The 25,192-nt window shown below is 35.6% G+C and overlaps 3 protein-coding genes across 12 annotated transcripts; 1 reads left to right on the forward strand and 2 right to left on the reverse strand.

Annotated features, from left to right (window-relative positions):
- Positions 1–221: 221 nt before the first annotated feature.
- Positions 222–4,983, forward strand: LOC147568942 (putative protein phosphatase 2C 33). Of its 10 annotated transcripts, none has more exons than XM_086655382.1 (7): positions 222–349; positions 855–908; positions 1,211–1,695; positions 2,295–2,672; positions 2,770–2,887; positions 3,000–3,223; positions 4,141–4,983. In XM_086655382.1, exons 3-7 carry the CDS (start codon positions 1,456–1,458, stop codon positions 4,573–4,575), a joined length of 1,395 nt encoding a protein of 464 aa, XP_086511508.1. In that variant the 5' UTR covers positions 222–349; positions 855–908; positions 1,211–1,455; the 3' UTR covers positions 4,576–4,983. The 10 variants fall into 10 exon arrangements, with proteins under 10 accessions (XP_086511508.1, XP_086511512.1, XP_086511505.1 ...); XM_086655386.1 differs by having other exon boundaries at positions 1,227–1,695; XM_086655379.1 differs by having other exon boundaries at positions 232–349; positions 796–908; positions 1,227–1,695.
- Positions 4,984–6,683: 1,700 nt separating this feature from the next.
- Positions 6,684–13,900, reverse strand: LOC147568943 (aspartic proteinase 36-like). The gene is made up of 10 exons (XM_086655388.1): positions 13,339–13,900; positions 13,081–13,210; positions 12,699–12,946; positions 11,713–11,937; positions 10,497–10,659; positions 10,330–10,403; positions 8,848–8,938; positions 7,466–7,541; positions 7,118–7,189; positions 6,684–6,918 (listed from the first exon to the last, which is right to left on the reverse strand). Exons 1-10 carry the CDS (start codon positions 13,551–13,553, stop codon positions 6,770–6,772), a joined length of 1,443 nt encoding a protein of 480 aa, XP_086511514.1. The 5' UTR covers positions 13,554–13,900; the 3' UTR covers positions 6,684–6,769.
- A 4,024-nt stretch (positions 13,901–17,924) lies between these two features.
- LOC147568944 (aspartic proteinase 36-like) lies at positions 17,925–23,560 on the reverse strand. Its single transcript, XM_086655389.1, has 10 exons — positions 23,114–23,560; positions 21,995–22,124; positions 21,659–21,903; positions 21,028–21,252; positions 20,661–20,823; positions 20,502–20,572; positions 20,015–20,105; positions 19,205–19,280; positions 18,680–18,751; positions 17,925–18,376 (listed from the first exon to the last, which is right to left on the reverse strand). The coding sequence occupies exons 1-10, from the start codon at positions 23,353–23,355 to the stop codon at positions 18,084–18,086; spliced, it is 1,608 nt and encodes a 535-aa protein (XP_086511515.1). The 5' UTR covers positions 23,356–23,560; the 3' UTR covers positions 17,925–18,083.
- Positions 23,561–25,192: the final 1,632 nt, after the last annotated feature.

The raw sequence follows: 25,192 nt of genomic DNA on the forward strand, positions 1-25,192 counted from the left end.
AAAATGAAAAATAATGACAAGAAATCAATTACTACTAAATTAAAAACCAAACCAAAATTAAACTAGGGTTATAACATAAAGACAAAAGAATTAGTGGGAAAATTATTGAAACACTCCATAGAAGGAAAACAGTGTGCAGCTCCAGACAACTCAATCCACGTAATTATTTGTATTATTCGTTTTTTATTTTTATTTTTTGTGGATAAGAGTGAGCTAAAAAAGAATAATTATAAATTAGAACGACAAGAAAAATAGAAAAACCGAAAAGGAAGGGAAGAAGAAGAAATCGCCATGAAAATGGAAGGCTAGATCGAGTCAGAATTCGTGAGGTTCGAAAGTGAAAGATCACGTAAACTCTTCCTTCCTTTCTTCTCTCTCTATACTTTCTCTCTCTAAATCTTGTAATGTTTTTATTGATGATCGATCTATCTGAATCTTAAATCTATCTCTTTGAAGATAAAAACTGTGATCTATTTTGGTTTATAGATCTCTTAATTTGATTCAATTATAAAATGTTATTGTGCATGTCAAGTATGGAATCAGTCGATTCATTGTCATAATCTTCTTCATATTAGAGTGTTCAAATTGTGCTTGTTTTAGGAGTTTTTTTTGTTGATTTTAGTTTGAATTTGAAGAATCAAGATCTGAGTTTTGATTTTCATTATCTTGTGTTTTTTTTATCAATTTGTGGATAATTTTGGCTGAGATTTGGGGAAAAGATTGGGAAGAACAATTAGAGATCAAGGAGATTGAACTGATCGATTTATTCAAAATTTATGTGTATGAATTTTGTAGGAATTCAGGTATTGGATTGAATTGGTGGTATTGAGATTTCTGCATGTCTTTTTTGGTAGATGAATGGTTTTAGTGGAGGAAGAAAGAGGAGCAAATTTGGGATGTATAAAAAGGTAATATATTTTTCATTGGTCTATTGTTAATACATATGCTTGTTTTAGGTTTGAAAATAAGGCAATGAAGTTTGCTTTTGTTTATTATTTATTTCTTAGATTTAAGAGAGATTTTCAATTTAAAATGGTTTATCCAACTGCTTGAATTTTAATGTTAATCATAACTCATCTGTCTTTGAATCCGGTTCTATCCAATTTTTCGTATTTTTGAGATAACATTATTATTTGGTTTGTTAGTTATCTTACAAGCGAAGAGATTTAGTGGATTGAGAGACTGATAAGTTGGATCTGGTTCGATCCAGATTTCGTGTTTTACAGGAGGCCTTCTATGGTTGAGGTTCTTAAATTGATTTCAGAGCATTAGAAGGGTTGTTGCTTGGATATTTGTTCATCAAGAAATTGGTTAAGACCTTAGATTAATTAAGCAGTTGACGCAACGGCAGAAACGGGAAATATTGGTTTGTTGACGGAGCGATCTGTTGAAAATAGGGGATCTAACTGTCTAGCGGGTCTGGATTGCTTATTCGAAATCATCAGGGCCCTCAGGATGGGGTCCTGCCTATCAGCAGATGGGACGGGATCCCATCCGTATTCTCCTACTTCTCCTGCGGGGGCGAGGAGGCACAGGAAGAAGCAGGGAAGGAGCTCTTCATTTGATTCCAGACGGTCGGAACAGCTACGTAAAATTCCTGGAAGGCGTTACCTGAATGGGGCGAGTGATGCTGCTTCCCTTTTCACCCAACAAGGGAAGAAAGGGACGAATCAGGATGCCATGATTGTTTGGGAGGTTTGCTCTTACCCTTCCTAACATAGCTAGTTTACACATGTATTTGGATCATCTATGTTGTTTCATTTGGTTCTTCAGTAAGTTGGGGAATAGGCTTTATATATTTCAGCTGACTGGGTTTTTTGCCCAAGAATAAAATATGTTTTACCTGTAATTGCAATTTCTCATCTGGCATCTGCTTTTAAAAGCATATGAGAAAACAACTTCAACATATGAATTATGATACCCAAAAAGAAATCATGTGGAAGTTATCCTTAATATTTTATTCCAAAGGTGCTTTCTATGGTTTTCGTTTCCTCTATATACAGTGATAATAACGATTACTGCTTTGGTGGGCTTGCTTTTTGTTAAATTTGGTTTCTTTTCCTATGTCGTGATTCTTCTCTAATGAGTTTGCTCATTTTACACTCTGCTAACTGAGAAACGTCTGTGGTTACATCTAGTATTAGAAGACAGACATTGGTAATACAAGATAACAGATTTAGGGGAACAAGCGTATCTATCACCACATAGATAATTATGTATTTTTGGTTATAAATGAATTTGGTTAGAAAATATGATGTTCCTGAATCTCTGAAGTACTACTTGTTTATATACAGAATTTCTGTTCACGAACAGATACAGTCTTCTGTGGGGTTTTTGATGGCCATGGTCCATATGGTCATATGGTTGCAAAGAGAGTGAGGGACTCTCTTCCACTGAAGCTCAGTGCCCACTGGGAAGTAGCTATAGGAAATGAAGAAGCGTCCAGACTCTCCAGAGAAAACAGCAATATAGAAGAATCTACTCCTTTCTGTGTTGACGGGGAATCGGGGGCTTCCATGGATCTTGATGATAAAGATAATAACCCAGAGATCTTTCTAACGTTGAAACAATCATTTTTGAAGGCTTTCAAAGTAATGGATAAGGAACTGAGAATGCACCCAAATATTGATTGCTTCTGCAGTGGGACAACAGCAGTCACCCTAATCAAACAGGTAATCAAAAATTTTAAAAACGATCTGGATGTGATTGAGTGATTGATTAAATTAATGTTTCTTTCTCAAATATAAACAAATTGCTTAATTTGTTTAGGGTCAGGATCTTATTATTGGAAATATTGGGGACTCAAGAGCCGTAATGGGGACAAGAGACCAGGATGATGCTCTTACCGCAGTGCAGTTGACTGTGGACCTCAAACCAAATCTCCCAAGTATTACCATCTATTTTCTCTGCGTTTTTGTGTTTGCACGCATATCGAGTGAAAGTTACTCTTGCCATTTCTCTCATTTCTTAACAATTATCTTTTGGTTTACTTTATGTAGAGGAAGCTGCGAGGATCAAACGATGTAGAGGTCGGGTTTTCGCCCTTCAAGATGAGCCAGAGGTGTGTCGGATTTGGCTGCCGAACTTTGACTCCCCAGGTTTGGCAATGGCACGGGCTTTCGGAGACTTTTGTCTGAAGGATTTTGGTTTGATTTCAGTGCCTGACATTTCATATCGACGCCTCACTGAGAAGGATGAGTTCATCATTTTAGCTTCTGATGGGGTAAGAAACTGAAATTCTTTTTCCTGTATTTCCTTATTATATGCATGATTTGACAACTAGAATGAAAAGTTGAAGTTATGTAGTCTGTCTCGGCCGAGATGACCGAGAATCTCGTGTCTCGGCTCGGTCTCGGACCTCTCCCGAGACGAGACTCGGCTGAAACACTGAGTTAGGGTTTGGCTGGGTTTCACGTCTATGTCGGTTGATCCAGACCGAGACGGAGACAGAGAAGAACCTACTTGACTCGGCCGAACAACAACTTTGAATTTTTTGGACTTTCTTTTAGAAACTTTAAATCCTAATTGCCTACTAACTATTTATTACCTTCTTAACTGTTAATTATGTTCCCAATCAATATAAATGATGGTAGTGAATTTGAGGGTGATAGCTATTGAGTGAAGCAACATATCTATAGTACTACTAGTTATTAAACTTATTACGTATTACTTACTGAATACTCATAAAGTATGAACTTCGTTATTTACTTATTTCATTGAAGTGAACTATGATGGGATTTAAGTTTTCAACCGGGAGAATTATGAGGTGATGAAGAGCCGAGTAATGTTAAGTTGTAAGCCAGGATAACTTTTAAGTTCAGTGCAGGTAATAGTGTAACATTAATAGGATTACAGGAGATTGGTGCAAGTAAATAATAACAGGAGATTGGTGCAGGAAAATATTGCACTTGCTGTCTCGGTCTTCGGCCGGACCGAGACCGAGACCAACCACATAGAGTTGAAGTAAGAAATCTAAGAAAGTTTTCTAGAAATTAGAAATTCTACAACGTTATGATGTTTAGAGGTGCAATTTATTGATCTGAAGGCAGACCCTAGTATTATCTGATCAGGTTGAAGTATATTTTCTTCTGCAACATTGTGTTGAATATGTTCTGATCCTTTTTTTTTTCTTTCGTACAGATATGGGATGTGCTATCAAACAAGGAAGTGGTAGACATAGTAGCCGCTGCCCCACGTTCTACTGCATCTCGTGTACTAGTTGAAACAGCAGTTCGAGCTTGGAAATCAAAATACCCAACTTCCAAAGTGGACGACTGTGCTGTAGTCTGCTTATTTCTTGATTCTAATCCAAACAACTCACCTTTCTCCAAATCTGAAGAACCAACATCACCAGATTTACTCAATACTGGTGCATCGGAGCTTGATCGATCAGGAACTGTACGAACTTGTCCTGATGATGAAATAGATGAAGATATTGCAGATAAGCCTGCAGGATATGGAGATTGGTCAGCACTGGAAGGCGTTTCTCGTTTAAATACCTTGCTGACTCTGCCAAGGTTTGTCGCAGGGAAAGATGAGAAACCGCCGAAATCAGGTCAGAGTGCTCGAAAATAAGTCCACTCAAAAATTGTTTATCTTTATATATTTCACTTATTATTATTATTATGTTTACCATTATTATTATTATTATTTTTAGTGTTTTGTTTATGTTTTTATTATTTATTTTTTAGAAAAAAAAGGAAAAAAGAAAAGTATTTTTTGTAGGTTATTTATTTTGGTTTTTTGATTGGAGTGATTGGCCTGGCTGTTATTAGTGTCTGGGGAATCCTACTGTCTTTCTGTCTCTCTGAAAGTGTTGGGTAGAGTTGGAATTTTTGGAAGATCCAACTTCAAGTCCTTTTCTCTTTATGTTATTTCTGCCAGTCTTTTTTTGTTTTGTTTTTTTCGGTTTTTTTAGGTTGAATGTTATTATTTGTTAATCATCACTTTGTTATGTTTATAATAATAAATTTTTTGAAGCCATTTGAGATTTACTTTTACTCTTGGGAATTTGTTTTTTCACATTCTTGTGAAAAGTAGAATGTTAAGTGAAAATGTTTTGAGATCTGTTTGGTATTATGCAAATCTTATCATTGTCCCATTGGATGCAAAAATAGTACTCATAAGACATAAATTAGGATGTTCTGTACAATCACAATGTGAACACGGATGATGTTGTAAACCTCTTCCGGTGATACATGCACGCTCACGTGTGTCAAATGTGTCGTACACATCATGTCCCTCCAACTTGTTCGATCCTGATAGATATTTATGAATGTACAACGCCATTCTAGTTGTTATGTAGTAATAATGGTGTTAGCTCAACCGTGAGTCCGTGACCGCGACGATAGTAAAGCCATAAACATTCCTGTTAGGTGTCAAATAGGCTACTCCAAATAGCCTCAAACGGTGAGAGAGAGAGAGAGCAGAGGAGGGAACAAATTTAGTCAACAAGGCTACACAACCCACCTCTAGGGACTCCCACTTGGACCGCATGTTTAGTCACGTGGAAAGAGAAACAAGGGTTTCTCTCACATGCAGTTCAAGTGGGAGTCCCTGGAGGCGGGCTGAGTACACTTTTTGCAAATTTAAGTAACAGAAAAAGTCGGAGGGTTCTGCTAGAAGTTGGAGTAAATTTCTCCCTGGTGGACTCTCTTTTTTGAGATTAGATTCGAGCCACCGATAGTCATTCTATTGAATATGTACTACTGTTACTCTCCAAAATGCGCCCGTGTGAGCTTCTTTTACCCTCCATGTAACGTCAACCTTATACTTTGCTTCCAGCTTTAACCTATTCATCAACCATTGTTATGTTATACACAGAAGATGTTAAATAAAATGGTACCAGGGTGTAACCCATGCCTTTGGGGCACAGATAGTTCTTTGGAAAGCATTACAAATCAAGCATACTATGTGACTAAGGATAAATTACAATTGAGTTACTGTTTTTTTGTATTTATTTGTTACTTAGGTTTCGATGAGATTAAATTGACGTAAAATTCACCATTTTCTCAATTGATTGATGTTTGAAATATGAACATGAGGTCTTCGCTTTGAAGAGCATACGGTGACATTTCCAAGAGCCGAAAATGAGAAATTAATGGCTTTTACTTCTTTAAACCTTCTCCCATATGCCTTTTGTCTTCAACCATCCATATTTTATCATGTGCAAGTTCAAACAAGATGTACACAAAAATTGCAAGTTATATCCACGGAAGCGACTGGATATACGATAGGAGTATTCCAGTATCTGACAAAACAAAAATTGTAAAAAGAAATATTGTATTAGACAAGATCGGACATAAGGAAGAAAATGCAGCCAATTAGAAGTTTGACACGACTTGCATTGCTAAAGATAACATCGAACATTTAAGTGTGTATAAACATATGGGTGATATATTAATCTCGATGACCTGATGTGGGCGGTAGTTGCTTCTTTTGGTTGCCATTGTGGGAATTTGAGTTGTTTGTCTCAAATAGACAACAAATCATCATAAATGAATCACTTAAACGAGTCCGACAAAGACAATCACTCAGAAATCTAAGGCAAGTATGTTTAGACCTCGAGTCGGCTTGTAAAAAGAAACCAAAGATACTAAAAACCCGAAGTCATGTGGCGAAATTATGTTAATAGATTGAATACAAGATGGGGAAGCATCCGAAACAAAATTGAGAAGGCTATATTGCAAAATACATAACTTTTCATTTGAATGAGTTATAATATACACCCAAATAAATGGGAGTGGTGAAAACCATCAATTGAAACAATTCAATTAATCAAATTCTGCACAATGGCAGTTAGTAACAATAATACTGTTAAAATTCCCATATTCAAGCTCCAAGCCGAAGAAAGATTGTGAGCACTGACTTGATAAACGGCTCCCGTTTGTTCATCCTGCACTTTGATACTAGACGAACCTGAAATCGACCAAGAGGAAGAACAACAAAATCAGTTCAACATAATCTCTGGTCTAATTCGAGAACAAATTGAACAGTTGCATTAAAACCTCGGTCTAAGTCTGCGCCTTACGGACGATTTTAGCGATTGTCAACCTCATACAATGAGTAAGGAAGTACTAACTTATTTTATTAGGATGTAGCTAAAAATGTCACTCACAGTTGTAATCCATCCATCCAATAGCCTGATTTTCTAGATCGTACACGACTAGCTTATCCGACAAAACTAGATCTGCATTGGAAAAGTAAGAATGGTTGGATATCATGAAATTGTAAGCATAATGTATCAGACGAAGATATACCTTAAGAATAGATAGTCAAACAGTATGGGCATCAAGAACAAAGAGACCATAAAACAGACTTCAAATACATAGCAGTTAGCACCTTATGACAAAGACGAAATCTAAAGATAGCAAATGTACTTTGAAATTTGAATGACATAAACTACAATAGAATGGCAACTACTAATTAGAGATACCAAATGATCTAACAAATTTTAAGAAAGTACCTCCCAAAAGAATTGTATCCTTCCCGTCCTTGGATTGCAATCCACCGTTTTGCCAACCAATACACCATATATCTTCCTGCACAAGTGTTGATAAAACAATAAGTAAACCAAAATTTAGTACACGTAAAGTGGAACATCGTATAGAAGAAGATATGCATTACACTACTAAAAAACATTTATCTCTACTGATATCAACATGCTCCAGTGACTTAAACGGATTGATAATCAAAATTCTTTTTTCCAGTAAACTCCGACGGCGTTACCAGTGGAGTCTTCATTTCATTTCTTTAATTTTTCTTCTCTTACGTAGTTTGCCAGGAGAAATTTGTGACTTCGCTTGCATGCTTATGTTACTGGCGAAATGACCATACATGGGAATACCGATCATCACAAAAGAATTTCATCTGTAGTCACTGCTTTTCATTCTCAATATTTACTGTAAGCTGGTTTTTTGAACCTCCAAGCATCAGATAGATTATGATAGTAAGAGGTCGCTAAAGCTATAATTTTCGTATTGAAACACACGCATAAAAGTGAATAAGCGAGGGACACAAGTTTCATGTGAGGGATACGCCTCAAGGGGCACGAGATCTCATACATGGGATTATGGGAATACAACTTGAATCAAAGTTTTGATTTAGTCTAAAATTAAACTTGCAGATAATTGAATTAAAAATATTGAAATTAGTAAAGTTTTTCAAACAAAAAGGAGTAGGTTTAGGGCTTAGTATGGAACAGCTAAAACATTGTTGGGCATCACTCCTTTTCTAAGAAACCACAAGTTAGACTGCTAATCAGAATCTGTTAGAGGAGGCAATGACAAAGGGTTCTTCAGGCAAGAACCTTTCAAGACTAGTATAAGAATATCGAATTAGAGAAATTGTTGAGGTTTTCTCTGTGGTCGATCGCATCTCTTACACCAAACCTAACCAAATTATAATACTGGAATATTATGCTATTTTCTACATTTAGAAAATGATAATTTCTCAATAAACTGTTCTGGTTTATACCGTCAACATATCCAGCCCGAGGTCAAGAATTTTAGATTCTATCTCACAAGTATCACGCTTCATCTAATATTGTTCACATCGAGATGTGTTTAAACGAAAAAGGAATCTGGACAGTATACTACACAGAAAGTTTGCCTTATCCATATCTAAAGCTACTGAATATGTGTACCCAATTTTCCTGGTTCTGCTTTGGTTTGCAAAAACATGATAATAATTATTAGCTATTGTGTGAAAATCTTAACATGAAAAAAATGAGGGTGTAATCACAATTAGCTTCACGCAATGAATATCCACAAGATGCCAATTAATTGAAAAATTAATATACTTCGAAGCTGCTGATTAATATATTATACTGTAAATAAAAGTACTTACACGGTATAGGAATAAATAATCATGCGGATAAACCATCAGCGAAAGTGAATTCTCGAAATGGAAAGTGACAGTTGGAAACCCATCATCTACACTGCAATGCCAAAGCTAGCTATCAGATTAGTAAAACTTTTTTAATTGTTACCGCTTTCATTAAGATAGAATGATTCTAAGAAAGTATAAAAAACTAAATATCTATTTTCTATCGTAATACTGTAAATCAATATCTTAGCACTTGGTAGTTTAATGTTACGAGTAAAACATCTAATTGTCAAACTAGGAAATATATTTATCTAGTCTGCATCAAATTTAGCAAGTGCAGTCCCTAAATTATCGTTAAGCATCATTTTATGGAAAACGCAATTTGGCCCAACAAAAAGAAAGGCCCGAATGGCCCGAACAAGGCAAAATGCTGACATCATGTGCAAATTTGGCCTTGGGCCATGTTAGTCGGGCCAAGTAGCATTGTTTTTGTTTTATTCTCTCCATTTATTTAAGAGGGCGATTTATTAGTTTCGCTCATAATTATTTTTTTTGTAAAATCTCTTCATACATAAACAGAGATCCTAGAATTTTATAAGCATCGGCTCCATTTGTCCCTACATTACAAAATAATCTATCCAGACCCCACCCCTTCGTCGTGTACCCTTTTTTGATGGGTACCCAATCCATTACCCCAAATTTGGCTTACTAAAATCTTCACCCTCAATAAACCCGATTTCTTTGTGACAATTATAAATTCAACTAGTTGAGTAGTTACCTACGAGATCTTTTAGTTAACTAGTTAAAATTTTCAATTTTTATGGAGAATGCTAGAGATTAGGTACATCTGTTGCATCATAGGGAGTATATTTTGTCTAAAAAATAATCTAAAACATACATCAACTAAAAATAGCCTAACAAAGAGGTATACCCTTAGCGTACCAGATATTCACATGGTAGTATATCGCAGACCGGTAACCGTACCATATATTAATATCCCGTAACATTGATTTGTCCTTGTAAACATTTTCTTAGCTCTTCTTTTGGGTATCTCAATACAAGTTTGGAGGAATCATTTTGGTTATTCTAATATAAGCTTTACGCAGTGCTACTCAAATTCTAAGTTTACTTTCGATCTGAACTGGGTCAGGAGTTCTCTATGGCCTTCAGTAAACGACGTTATTATCTCGTTCACTGGGTCTTTTACTTGTATACCAAATTCTTTCACTGGTCAAAAAGATATTATAATCTAATCAGCGCACTTCTTGAAGGTAGTTAGAGATGTTCTTTGACCAACAGCTGTTCCGTCTTTTAGTTATATACTAATTAGGTCCAAAATAATAAATGTAACCTAAGAAGTCTACAAGATTCAATCACTCGGAAGCAACAAGAGAACACAATGTTAATTATATCTATTTAACCATCATCAAATCTTGAAAAGCAAATAAAACTTAGGAAAATCCAAGCTTATAAAAGATCAATGTGATTGAGCAAGAGAAATACCTTCCGATGTACTGGAAGCATTGGAACTGATTTTCAACCGTAGTTAGCTTCAAATCCGATTGGTGAGACAGTATCTACATCAACAAAAGTTGGGAGGGGGAGGATTAGGCTCTTTTTTCTCTCTAGATGAATATGAAAAATTAAAGGTTTTAGACGGTATCTCTCACCGCAGTCATCACAGGCTCATAAATCCCCTCCGGAAGATAAGCCAAGGTGGTACCACTGTCAATGATTGTCCCTTTCCTATCTCCAGACTCAAAAACATCTGTGGGAAGTTTTAGAGTAGTCTTACCGACCTCAATTGCCTTCATATTGACATTGTAATGTGGCCTAAGATAATGATTAATCTATAAATATGTGGAATAACATACACAAAGACCTAACTTACTACAAAAAGAAACGTTGAAAGCATAAAATATTGTAATCATACTGCATAGTAGCATAAGAGAAAGCAGCAATAAAAGAACAAACATTTCAACGAACTGCGAACTTTATGAAATCTTGGTTTAAACTTTCTATGTTGTCCTGATATGTTAGAAACTCCAATTTCATCGGTGACACTTATGTTGTCAAAAGCGCCGGAGAGCTGCACTTAGGCGCACTAGTAGATATGTTAAAGACGTGGTCGACTCGCTTCAGAAGCAAATCCCCATGTTTCCTAGTATCGACTAGGCGTGCTTAGTCAACGATTTTACCTCAACTAAGGGGAACTCCTAGTCAAGATGGGTCAGTGAGTAGGGAAAATTTAAACAATAAAGATCCAACCCAACACCAAACATGAGATTAAATCCAAACCCATTAAGGTAAGATACAGAGTATGACACAATATCATACACTATACAAGGATTGCGAGGAGTAGTAGTGAACTTTCTAACCAAGATACTTTTTCTCAGTTATTAATCATCGAACTGATTTTAAGTTTCTTTAGAACCTTGTAAGCGAGTTCCTGAGGTCAAACAAATCTCTAAGTGTATACTGAATTTGAGCATATATCAGCATAAGGGTTATATAACGATGAAAAACTTTCATCATGTGGTAGGTGACGAGGATGGTATTCTACACGTTTTAGAAGCGTGATATGCTATAAAATTGAGGACAAGTTCTATTGCGGAGTGAATGATGCAAATCAACCAAATTACTATCAGTGCTTCCCGAACTTGAACATCATATTTTCCCCCATTCAACGAGAGAAAGGACGTCGAATCAGCATCACTAATTATGTACTGTACCCACGGCCCAGTAAGTGGGAAAACAACCACATCCACACACAAACTCCGCAGAAAAAAATGGATATATGAATCTAAGATATATAATTTTCTTTTTAGAAAAATAAGATAAGAACTAATTCGGAACTTCTCCTGCAAGCAAAATAGCAGAACATACTGATTTGGTACCAAAGGAGTTGTTTTCACTTTCGGCTGCACCACATGTCCAATAGCAAAGATTCCACCTCCATTTATGCCATCTAAGCAGTGGGCAAACATCTTCTTCACTTTTCCAGCCAAGGCTAGCTGTGAAATCATAGACGTATTTGCTTGTCCAAACCCAAGTAATCCATCAAGTGCTCCAGAAGATGTACCTAGATCACCAGACTGTTTTGAACCACACCTACCGACAAAAATAACCACTGTCTAAGATTAATTCATCAACATTTATACCACAGAAGAATTTCAGAAGCTAGATAAGATATCGAAATTAAAAATTGAGTCAGGAAAGAAAAGTAACTGATTCACATGAAAAATAACATTCAATTCGTCAGTAATGTGTAAGGTGATCCGTGTGAGGGAATAAGGAAAGTAACTACAAGCACTACAAAACTTGTGGCTGTGGAGCCGAAGAACTGCAAAACCAACTGGACTCCAAAGTAAAGGCAACTACATAGCTGTGGATCTTATTGCGCTTACCACATTTTTTAATCGGAATTGGGGTTACTGTATTACAATTAAAATTACTTCCATACCCGTTAATGACTTATTGTTCAAACAACTTGTATGGAGCAAAATATATGTTTAAAGCAAAACGCTTGAAAGGCATACAAACTTAAAACATATGAATCAAAAGTTCAACTATATATCTCACTGACAACTAGGAAAGACCCTCCGCCCATACTCACTCATCTAAGTATCCACGTGACTCCAAACCTACATCATCGAGTTTCCACAGGGATCCCGGGGAAGACTTGTGTCTATAATGGGTGGTCAGGTTAGGGTCCTACAAGTAGATTTTACTCGTTTTGCATTAGTTTTACGTCTTTATTTTCTCCCCATTGGTCCCTTCACATTATTTTAGCACTAGTATTGTATTGTATTGGGCTTCTTACACCAATGTTTTTACTAATAGAAGAAGAAAGAAAAGTAGCTCTTACTCACCCAAATATAACACTTGCATTTGACGGTGTTGTCACGAGATTTCCAGATGCTTTATCGTACTGAACATGATCGTTCACAAAGTACCCATCAGTCGAGCTTCCATCTCCATAAACAACTCTATATTCACAAGGCATGTCTGACGTACACCCAGGAATTCCTCCTTCATATGTAGCAGAGCAAAACTCTTGTTTACATGTAACCAATTTTGAAGTTATAGATGTCCTCGGATTATATAACTTGAGGTCTACCTGTACAGAAAACGAAGAAAGTCGGTTCCAATTCCATTTCGTTTTACGATAAATAAATGGGTCGTAACCAATGAATGAAACCCCCCCATTACTTATTGAGTATAAGAAGGAGAAGAAGGGGAAAAACAACATACACCAAGGTTGCTCTTCCTAGGACATTTAGAACATTCAATACAATTCACCCAGAAAATGTCACTTCCTGTATCAACTTGAACGTAATAATCAACAGAAGGAGTCCCAATCCCAATTTTAGCATAGTAAAGCCTATAAATTCATATAAGTAATCATTCAAAGTCAAAAAAGGTACCAAATTTAATAATAAAAGAATAGTAAATCAAATCAAATTTTAATCAAAATCAAGAAACTAAAGAGAGAGAGAAATAAGAGAGAACCCAGCATCAGTAGGATCGCCATTGCCACCTAAAGGAATATCAATGTCAGAAAGAAAACGAGTGTGTCGGTGGGTATCATGGGCTTTCAAATCAGTGAGAGAACGATCATCTCTTCTCTTAAATTTATGATGAACACGGAAAACACCTGTTGCATAAACATCATTTGATACAAACAAAAGAAATAGAAATAGATTACAGATCAATCTGAAATCCATTTCTATACAAAGAGAGAGGAAGAAAATAGGAGAAAAAAGAAGAGGAGTTTTAATTTAGAGAGAGAGAATGGGAAAGGAAAGAAAAAGAAGAAACAGGTGAGAGAGGTGGCGTGAAAGGTTGGTAACCTCCACCTCCACCAGTACCACCGCCGCGTCTGTCTCTCTCTATGTATGAATAGGCCACGCAAAGTAAATTCTCTCTATAACCTTATTATGCTTTCATAGATTTTCTCTTGTACCAAATCGTACAACTAAAATATGAATCAAACAAATGGTGTTAGATCTTGTCAGAGTAAATGGTGAATGTGGCGACACGCTTATTATATTAGAGAAAAAGAGTAGTACGCATTCATTTGTAACTTCTCGTACCATTACTATGTTAAAAAAAATTTATTGTGTATGCATTCCACGAGCGCATTTAGCATGTTCGTGGCGGGTCCGTGCACATTGTGATAGTGTAACAGGCTATTTAAAAAGAGGAGATTTCGAATCGATTGTGAATTACTGCATTTGTTGCACCAAATCGAAATTCAATTACAAAAATCATTTTCAACTTATATCAACCCTGCTTCTAGATTTGAAAAACATTTTGGCTCATTAATTTTTATTTGGATATTGACAAATCATAGATCAACAATTAGGTCTGGGCAAAAATTGGGCCATTGTGCTTCACCACTAAAAAAAAATGGGTCACTATGGAAGACGGCACGTGTATCACATAAACTCTTTACCAACTATTTTTATTTGCATTTGAGGCTTTTAAATAAGGTCTTCCAACAAAAAAAAAGAGGGTAAATATTTAGAGTAATATATCTTTTTAATAAAACAGTATGGAATATGCTGACAGGGATGACATCTTCTTTTGTTTTTTTAAGATTTTATCTAGAAGTTCTTTGTCATCTCTAATGAGGTTGATTGTAAACTACTACCTTTGTTTTTTTTTTTGTTGAAAGAAACTACTACCTTTGTTGTTAACAGATTCTTTGATCATTTTTTTTAGATTTACAAGGAGGAAGTAGTAATTCCAATACCAAATTTACTAGTATTTGTCTGAACACCCATTACAGAATGATGAAAACACTCTATTAGCAAACCGTCGGGCAAAGAAGAAATATGAGATGTTATCAAGAATATGAAATCTTATAAGGCGCCGGGGCCTAGGGGATTCCCAAGCTTATTCTACAAGAAGTGTTGGCAGATAGTGGGGGAGGAAGTATCCAATCAGATACAAAGTATTTTCGAAACCGGAGAGATACCATCTACTTTGAACCATACACACGTCGTTTTAAACCAAAAGTTCAAGCTCCCAAGAATCCGAGTGATTTTAGACCAATTGCGCTATGTAATTTATTTTATAGAGTAATTACTAAGATCATAACAAATCGGGTTAGGCCATTATTGACTAGAATGGTCTCATTAGTACAGAATGCTTTTGTTCTTGGTTGTCAAATTTGTGATAATCTGATTATTGTCCAAGAAATATTTCACTCTTTGAAGTATACGAAAGCGAAACATGGAGCTTTTGCACTCAAAGTAGACATGGCGAAAGCATAAGACAGACTAAACTGGAATTTCTTGGACGATGTTCTAATCAGATTCGGGATTAAATGTAAGATACATAGATTGATTATGAATTGCGTATGCTCCATCTCTTACTCTATACTTATAAACGGGAGACCAAAAGGAAATTTTCGAAGTGAAAGACGACTGAGACAAGGTTATCCTTTAAGTCCGTATCTATTCATCTTATGCTCAGAAACACTAACCCGGTTAGTAACTTACTATGAAACGACTGGGTTGTATGAAGGATTGAAGATAAACAGATATGCACCATTAGTCAATCATCTTATGTTTGCGGATGACTTATTCTTCTTTGGCCAAGCTTCAGACTACAATATCAATCAACTAAAAGAAATTCTAAACCAATATGCGAGAATCTCGGGTCAACAAATAAATTATCATAAGTCATCCATACATTTCACTAAAGATTATGCATCTCATAGGAGAAGAGAGGTGATGACTCTGTTGGGAGTGAAAGAGATTGAGTAAAACAACTAAGTATCTAGGTAATTTCCTACTTAAACCCAAACATAGGAGTACTTCATATGATTTCATCTTACAAAAATTGTCCTCTAAATTATCAGGTAGAACTGTTTTGCTAAAGAATTAACTACCCACAATTCGAGTATATTTTCTATCTACAAGTTTAGTCCCAAAGAAAGTACTTGATGAAATTAAAAACATCATAGAAATTTATGGTGAGGACATGATGTGGGACAGAAAAAATGCATTATATGAGTTGGAAGAGATTACAATCCGATCAAAACAATGGAGGTCTTGGTATTCAGAACATGGCCATAGTAAATAAATCGTTAGTTGGCAAATTAGTGTGGAGGTTTCAGAATGAAAATGAGTTGGGTTCGTCTATTGACAACGAAATATCTCAAACATGAAGATTTCTAGTCTCATAGATGTAAATCCATTGTAAAAAGTATGATGGATATAAGGGAGGAGTTGGAAACATATAGGTGCATCAGTATAGGCAATGGAGCAAGAACTCTAATATGGGAAGGTCCTTGGGTTCCTTCGCTAAATAGGTTTAGACCAGGGAAAAATGAATATAATGAGGAAATCCCGAATTTATATATGGTGAAAGAGTTAATCGACCAACACACGAAGAGGTGAATCAAACACTAATTGAGCAAGTATTTGATAGAGTTTCGGCTCATGAAATTATGAAGATTGAATTAGGAAATTCAGCTAATGAAGACAAGCTTATATGGATATTCACTGGAAAATGACCGTTCACTGCAAAATCCTTATATAAATCCATTGTGTCAAAACAACCGTCAAGTTCGTGCAACACCATTGGTAGTACTTCAGAATTTAAATGGCAAAAACTATGGAAGAAGTTCGAGGTCATTCCACGAGTACAAATGTTTATATGGCGAGTGTTAAATGATGCAATACCCACCAGACTCAAAGCCCTTCGATTCAATATATGGAAACTAAACTATGTCCGATGTGTGAAGAATATGAAGAAAACATCAACCATCTCTACAAAGCGTGTCAGTTTGCAAAGGAAACCTGGTTTCGATCTCCTTTAGGCTATTGGTTTGAGGATAATAACACCATTCAAGAGAAAATATAAGAATGAATTGAAAACAGAGTAGAAGATGAAGGTGTCAGAATGAGTGTTTACTTAATTTGGGCAATCTGGAAGGCAAGAAACAAAAAGATTTTTGATGATGAAAATCCTGATGTGTTGAAAACCATTAAAGAGACAATTGACTTGTTTATCGTCTATGAAAATAACTTAAAAAGAAAATGGGGGCATCACTTGTACTAATGTGGAAAGTAATTAAGGAGACCAACAAAGGGTGTGATAAGGGAAGATGAAGTAAGAATAAATGTGGATGCATCATACAAAAAATGGAGAGGGGGCATCAGCGTGGTTATGAGAAGCTATAACAACTCATTCATGGTTGCTGAAACGGACTTCTATATTGCAGGAAATGCTCTTGAAACAGAAGCAGAAGCGATTTTAATGGGACTGAGGTTAGCTAAAAACCATTCACAAAGAAGAATCGTGCTAGAAGGAGATTCGGGCTCGATTATAATAGCTTTTCAATCAAAGAAGGCTAGTATTCCGTGGCAAATTCGAATTATAATCAATGATATACATAATTAAGCACAACTGTTTGATAAGGTGAAATTTTATACCATCCCTAAAGAGCACAATGAGATTTCTCATTATCTAGTAAAAGAGTCATGCTTAAGCTTTGTAAGAAGTGGGATGAATTAAATTCCCCACAATGCATTGTAAGAGTGTTAGAATTGGAGTTACTCCCAAATGTAACTGAAAATTTGAATGAATAAATAAGAATAAAGCCATTTATATAAAAAGAGAAAAAGATTGTCGATAGCGACTCACACTAAAAGTCCAAAAGAAATGGGTTACATTCGAGGACGATAACGTGTATCACATAAACTCTTGACCAACTATTTTTGCTTGCACTTTTGAGGTTTTTTGCACTTTTGAGGCTTTCAAATAAGGTCTTACAACAAAAAGAAAGGCAGATCTTTAGATTAATAGGTTAGAAAGGATATAGCAAAGGATACCCTTTCTAGCAAAGGATACCGCGACTACATATGATTAATGATGCTATGCCCGACACATCAGCCGGCCAGGATTCTACCGGAGATGCGCTAGGCATAGCATCACGGCTGGACTACATATTTGCAATTTCAGTTGACCATATATATATGTGTATATATGTATGCTAAAATATATTAGCAATATACACATTTATTCCTTTAGCAACCAACTGAAGTCTTAATATTTTTGCTAGGGAGACAACTATAACTATGTTTCACCAAAACAATATTAATTCTCCAAAAAATCATAATGTTCAAACATAAAATTTCTCCAACTTTACAAATAAAACAAAATAAAATTTCTCCAAAGGTTATTACAAGGAATTGCCACAAACATTAGTTGTCACATAAAGAACAATTTGGAATCAATTACTAAACCAAACTAAACAATATGACAGTAAGCAAGAAAAACTTAACAATCCTTCCCTGATCCAGAAGCTTAGGGGATGAAGGACTCACGAAGAAAAACCGTGGACGTCCTGGAGGAGAAGGTACTACAGTCGGTGGTCTTTGGGGAGTATCAGGCGTAAGAAAGGGATCAGGAAGAGTCGGACTCGGAGGGTTGCCAGCGGAAGGAGATGATTTGGAAGAGGGTGAAATATCGTGAGCAGCTACTTGGTATACCAATCCAGATTTTTCATCTTGTACTCCAACGGAGGAAGAGCCTAAAACCACAACAATATAAAGTCAACGACAATATCTTTCTAAACATTATCGAACTGATACAAATATCTCAAGTCAAGTAAGCCAGTAGAAATGGGCAACGTTTGTACTTCAACACGTTTTATACATGGAATTCATCAAATTATATTCTCCGGGCAAATATACCCTTAGTTAGCTGAGGAGAATTCGTAAATATCCAAGGTTCCTTATACTCCGGCAATCGGAAGCTCGACATACACTATCGGGTAGTTTAGGCCAGATGCTGTATCATTTAAAAATAATGACGGAGGTGGGGAACTACTTACAGTCATGATCTGTCCATCCCATGACCTGATCTTCGAGATCATACAAGACTAACTTACTTTTTAGTACCAAATCTGCATGAAAAAGTGCCGAATAAAATTAAATAAGTAACTTCAAGAAAATACATGCTCTTGAAAATCTTAGAACATCAGCTACACCAGTAGGTGTCGTACAACATTCGTGAATTGTCCCATGTGGGTTGAGAGGGAAGTCTCAGGACGGACAATGTAATATCTAGACTCTCTACTCTGTCATTTATTGGTTTGACTTGGATTGCCACCGTATTAATATTTTGTGGGAACTAGGTCTATACGTGGTAGGCCCAACAGTTAGACATGCTCCACGTCACCTAACAAAAGGAAATGTCTAGGTTCACAAAATACCACAGGTGAGGATGCACGTGAGAACAACCGTACGTGGACAAAGGGAACTCTCATGACCAAAAATAAAAAATCTCGGGTTTCTTCACACTTTGCCAATTGGTTGTAAGTTGGATGTTCACAAACTTAATACAATCAACAATATACCTCCTAAAAGAATTATGTCCTTTAATCCTGGAGATAGTGTTGAACTATTCCGCCAACCAATGCACCAGGCATCTTGCTGCAAAAATGTCACAAAACAGTAAGTGTAAGTGCAGAACTCCAAAATTCGAAAATCAGACATACAGTGATTGCATATTAGCTATAAAAAGCAAGGTTTATGATGTAAAATAGTATGTTAGGTTTTCGCCTCCCTCTCTCTGTTTAGTTTTTTGTTTTAACGAATCACAACAAACCAAAGCATAAATGGTTGAGATAATCAATTGCTCACGAACACAAGAGATTACATTATTCCGCCGTAAAGACCTACTCCACAGCGAAAATGCCAAGATGATTTGGGTTGGGTCCAATACAAGGAACGGTTTTTCGGCTAGCATTTCGGGTTTAAGATCAACTCATATTCAATGCGAGTGTACATATTTTAGTAACCAGGAACTCAAAATTGGAGCTTGGGTGGGGATCAACTTGGGATCACATGAGCCCAAGACGATCTCTGGATTACTCAGAAGTTACTAGCTAGTTCAACGGTTTTGGTACACTGAGCTAGTTTATAGAAAAAAAAAAGCCGAGCATAATGAACGTGTAGGTAAATCAAGCTAAGCTGAGTACCAGTATCAGTAGGGGTTAAATTGGTACAAAACAATTTTTCATCAAAAAATTTCAGATATCTCGGATCATGCCCTAATTTTTTCTAATTGTTACACAAGATTTGAGTAATATACATCGAAGTACATTAATGGACCACTTGAGAAGCCGTAGTGAAAGCACCTAATTGAAACTAATTAGTTTACTTACCCCGACTTCGATCAGATAGTCATGAGGACGAACTGACAACTCAAGTGAATTTTGGAATTGAAAAGTAACAGTGGGGAATGCATCATCGAGGCTGCAACAAGAAAGCATATACCAGTAAAGAGTAAGAATACACATACTCTCCAGCACTTCATTTCAAACGGAAAATGTTAGAGGAGTTTAATCAAGAATTGTAATATAGGAATTACTGATCCACACAGGAATTTTTTTAAAGTTGCATAAAAAAAATAAAGGTACTTTATAACAAAGACAAGTTTATGTATACAACAGTCTAGCTGCTTTCGCATCTTCTACCACCATACCCGACACCATATACCAGTTTCAAATACCGGTAATAATGTTCATGTTCTATCGCCATGAAGCATTAAGCAGTAATACTACTTCAATCGACAAGATATTAACTCATGCACTTTGAATTGGAAAAAATTATTAGCTGCAAAAGTTGTTAATTCGATTGAAGAACCATTACCTTCTCTCGTATATAAAGCAGGAAAATGATCTTACTGCAGTTATATTCAAGCCAGGCGAGCTACTTATGATCTGAGCACCAAACGAACACCAATAAAAGGTAAGAATTTTTAGATAAGGAATTCATACTCGTAGAGTCCAAGTGCAAATTATACCATACCATATTCATCAGTGGCCCGTAAATTTTTTCTGGAAGATAAACCAAGGTTGAACCACTATCAATTACTGTTCCTTTGTTGTCTCCAGCCTCAAATACTTGTTTGGGGAGCGGTAAAACAGTATTACCAACTTTAACTGCCTCCATGTTCACATTGTAATGTGGCCTAACAATACGAGAAACCAATAAATGTAAGACTCTACTTCTTTTGAAACAATTAATATGTGAGACTCGAACAAGCTTTAACTTGATAGAAGAAACAAATAAGCACCTCTAATATGATCTGACTAATATATACTACAAGAGAAACATATAAGCCGATGAGAATAAGAAAGCTCGAACTTTAAGAGGTAAAAATAAGATCACGTACTGATTAGGAACAAGCGGAGTTGTATTCACTTTTGGTTCTACAACGTTTCCAATAGCAAAGATTCCACCTCCAGTTGCACTATTTAAGCAATGTGCAAATTTCTTCTTTGCAATGCCAGATGAAGCTAGCTGTGATATTATGGACCCGCTCGAGTTACCAAAACCAAGTATTCCATCAACTGCATTAGTAAATTGGGAGGCAGTTGCAAATTGGGGAACACCACACCTATCTCAGAGACAATTTCACAATAAGTATAAAGCTAAATGAACGAACATCGAATTTATAGGCAGATTTGGGAGGGAATCCCAAATCAACGGCTGGGATTGATTCGTCAACTTCCTCTTGATTTGTGTTCCAGATCACGAGGAAATCTTAGCTGTTGATTTGGGATTCCCTCCGAAATCTGCCTACAAATTCCATGGCTCTATCACTACTCCCAATGGAAATGCTAATCTTTCTAGGGTTTCGAACTAAATGGAAATATACACAGTCGAAAACCAAATTTTAAACATAAAAGAAGTGAAAAAACACATTTTTCCATATCAACTCAACAACCCAAACTAGGGTTTAGAGTATTAAACATGATTTTAACCTAAAAAAGTAGACAAAAGAATTAATAAGACTCACTGACCCAAAATTAACATTGGCAGTTGAAGAAGTTGTTTCAAGATCTCCAGAAACTTGATTAAGTTTGAAAACATCATTCACAAAATACCCAGTAGTTGCAGTTCCATCTGCATATTTAAAACCAAAACCACAAGTTCCTCCAGTTCGACAAATACTTCCATCAGAAGTTGGGGGACTACAAAATCTATCATTACAAGATACATTTTTTGCTTTAATCGAACTGTTTGGATCATATAATGTGAGATTTACCTGAAAAACAAAACAAATTCAAAATCAAATTTCTTTGTTTTTGAACAATTACTATTTGATTAGAGAGATATTGAAAGTTAAAAAGAATTACCCCAACGTCGGAAGAAGATGGACATAGTTTACAGGTGATGCAATTAAGCCATGTGACATCACTTCCAGTGTCGATTTGAACGAAGAAATCTTTTGATGGAGATCCTACCCCAATTTTTGTGTAGTAAAGCCTATCAAATTATCATTCAAGATTCAAACTTTATTATTGTGAATTGTGATAACTAACAATATGAGTTGGGGCCTTTTGGTTTTAGGTGGCCGTTGGACATGGGCACGAGGGTCTAAAACAGTAAGTGGTATCGGAACTGAGGACGGTTCACACAAATAGAAGAGTGGAGTGTTAGTGGCACATTGCTAAGAGAGTGTTCGAAACCTCGACTATAAACGTGACCGCATATTTAATATATATCGAGACTTTTTAGATGAATTCGTAAAAAAAAAAAAATCAGAATTTATTCGTGTTTTTCGAGTTTTGATGTCTAAGAAGAAAATATATCGTTATATGTGGAAGATTGGGTGGTGACAAGCCAACTTCAAATTGTTGTAATGACAAACAAAAATCATTAACAAACGAATTACCGTTTTTAAATAATGCATTGTAGAAATAATCCTACAACGGTGAGAGATGAAGTGTAATGCTCATCTTAAGAGATTAAACACCTTTTTCTAGTGAGACATTTAAAAATCGCTGAATCTTACAAATGTCAAAGAGGACAATATTACTAGTAGCCTTCAATGGTCCGCATTATCTTATAATACATTAACAACATGGTGTGCTCTACTATGATGCAGTCTGGGAAGGATGTGTTGTAGAAATATAATTTCACATCGGTGGAGGACGGAGTACAGTGCTCCTCTTAAGAGGTTTAACACCCTTTTCTTAGTGAGACCTTTTAAAACCATGACGCCCAGAAGCAGGTTGGCATCATCCTACAACAATTCCTAATCTACTTTTAGTTATATCGTTTATAACACAAATCAATCAATGACTGTTGGATTTTCGCCCCCCCACCTATCGAATTTGTGACCTCCGAATTTTCCATAGTATATGTAACCACTAGAGCAAGATCCCATTTGCATCTAGCTAGAGTCTTATAAACAAATTATACAAGACTTTTTGCTTATGAAAAAATAAAAGAGGATTACTATTAATACAAACCCAGTTCCAGTGGCAAGACCATCTCCACCTAAAGGAAGATCAATTCCTGCAAGATTCCTTCCATGTCTTTCTCTATCATGATCAATGAAGTCCTCTAGAGAAGTTCTTTGACCTGCAAATTTATGTGTCACTTGGAAAACTCTTCCTCCTCCTCCACTTGCAGACACTAAACAATTAGCAACAAGAATAATATTCACCACTGCCCATACCCAAATCAATTTGGAAACCATCACAAAAAACATAAAGTTTCCTCTTCTTTTTATTCTCCTCTTAATTGTTGGTTTCTTCTTCCCTTTGTCTTATATATTGATTGATATATACATAGAAAGAGAAAAAAAAAAATGAAAGAATGAAATTTTCAGATAGTTTGAAAGTCATAAATTAATTGTATATCGGTTAGAAAGAATCAAAGTCGTCTAATAATTGGCTGTATAAACAAATTTAAACGAACTTATGAGTTGGTAATTCATGCATATTTATATATAAATTATACATTTATACAAACATACAAGTATATAGTACTGTGGTGTATAATGGGTGTCAAGTTATTTTAAGAGGACCACCAATGCAAAGCTTGTTAAAAAAAATTGTGATTTTTTCAGAAGTTGGTCTGGAATAAAAACTTAGAGGCTGCCCACTAATAGTTGACCACATTAAGAGTTGACCAAATTAAGAGGTGACCAATTTAGGATTAGACTAATTAAGAGATGCTAGCTTGATTCTTTGGTTCATTGAAGTTCATTAAATTGAAATGGTTTTGGTCATTAATAATTTCTATTTTAACTAAAAAAAATTATTAGAATTAAACAACCCAACACAACTTTTATTGTTAGAAATAAACTAATAGTCTTTCATAAAAAAAAACTAATAGTGACCTAACTTGTAATATTAAGGAGAATTTAGCTAGACTTAGATAATTAAGTAGATAATTCAATAGAGACTCGAACTTATTGTTCAAATAGAAACAAGTAAAGCCTCAGTTTAAATAACAGTGTGTGATCGTCTCTGGTTGTAACTGGTATTGTTATAAAATAGACAATTAACGTAAAACATGTTGTCTCTTAGAATACGTTAAAAAACGAAAAAAGGAATCCACAAATTTTAATATCCGTCTTATAGCCTTTTTTTTAAATGAGATTAAAAGAAATGTAATAATTAATCACGGAATGACGGAAAAGGTATTTTGTACAACGAAAACATTTCAAATGAGTTTACAACTCTTTAATCGTAGTATAGGTAGTACTTCTCTTCAGGGGTGGCCCTGGGCCAAAGCGAACAAAGCGTCGCTTCGGGCCACCGGCTTTTAGGGGCCACCGAGACATTAATTTCTGTAAGAAATATATAAGAAGTCCAACTCTCTAACAAAATTATAAGGGCCCCATTTAAAAAACGTTAAGTAAAAAGGGCCACCAAATTTGATGATCTTTAAATAGATGGTGAGCCCAACAGTTTGTTTGATTTATGTGAAAGTAGAGTAGAAAGTGTTGATTCAAAAACTGGTAGAAACAAGTTATGATTACGAGAAGCTTGTCCAATTTAAAAAATGTTAAGTAAAAAGGGCCACCAAGACATTAGGTTTCAAGTTCCACAATTACGAGAAGCTTTAGAAGAATTGGTGGAGACAAGTGATGATTCAAAAACAGTTTATGATGCCAAAAAATATTAAAACAAGACTTTGAAAATTTTGAATTCCTTTTGAGCATTGTTATTTGGCATAATATATTGTTTGCGGTAAACTCTATTAGCAAAACACTTCAAGCTGAAGATATATATGGATATTAATGTTGCATTAGAGAAATTGAATGGACTCATTCGTTCTCTTGAAGATTATAGAGAAGTGAGATTTGAAGAAGGCATGGTTGAAGCTAAAGAGATTGTCATTAAAATGGGAGTTCAAACATTTTGGAAAAAACGTATTATTCAAAGAAAGACACAGTTTGACGAGAATGCGTGTGAAGATCCATCAATGTCACTTGAAGAAGCATTTAGAGTTAATTATTACATATAAATATTAGATCAGATTTTTTCTTCACTTAAGAGCATATTCGAGCAAACTAGAAATATAAAGAAATATTTAGT

Source organism: Eschscholzia californica, unplaced genomic scaffold (assembly GCF_041429995.1).
Source record: "Eschscholzia californica isolate CP2 unplaced genomic scaffold, dmEscCali1.0.p SCAF_1, whole genome shotgun sequence".
NCBI classification, from domain to species: Eukaryota; Viridiplantae; Streptophyta; class Magnoliopsida; order Ranunculales; family Papaveraceae; genus Eschscholzia; species Eschscholzia californica.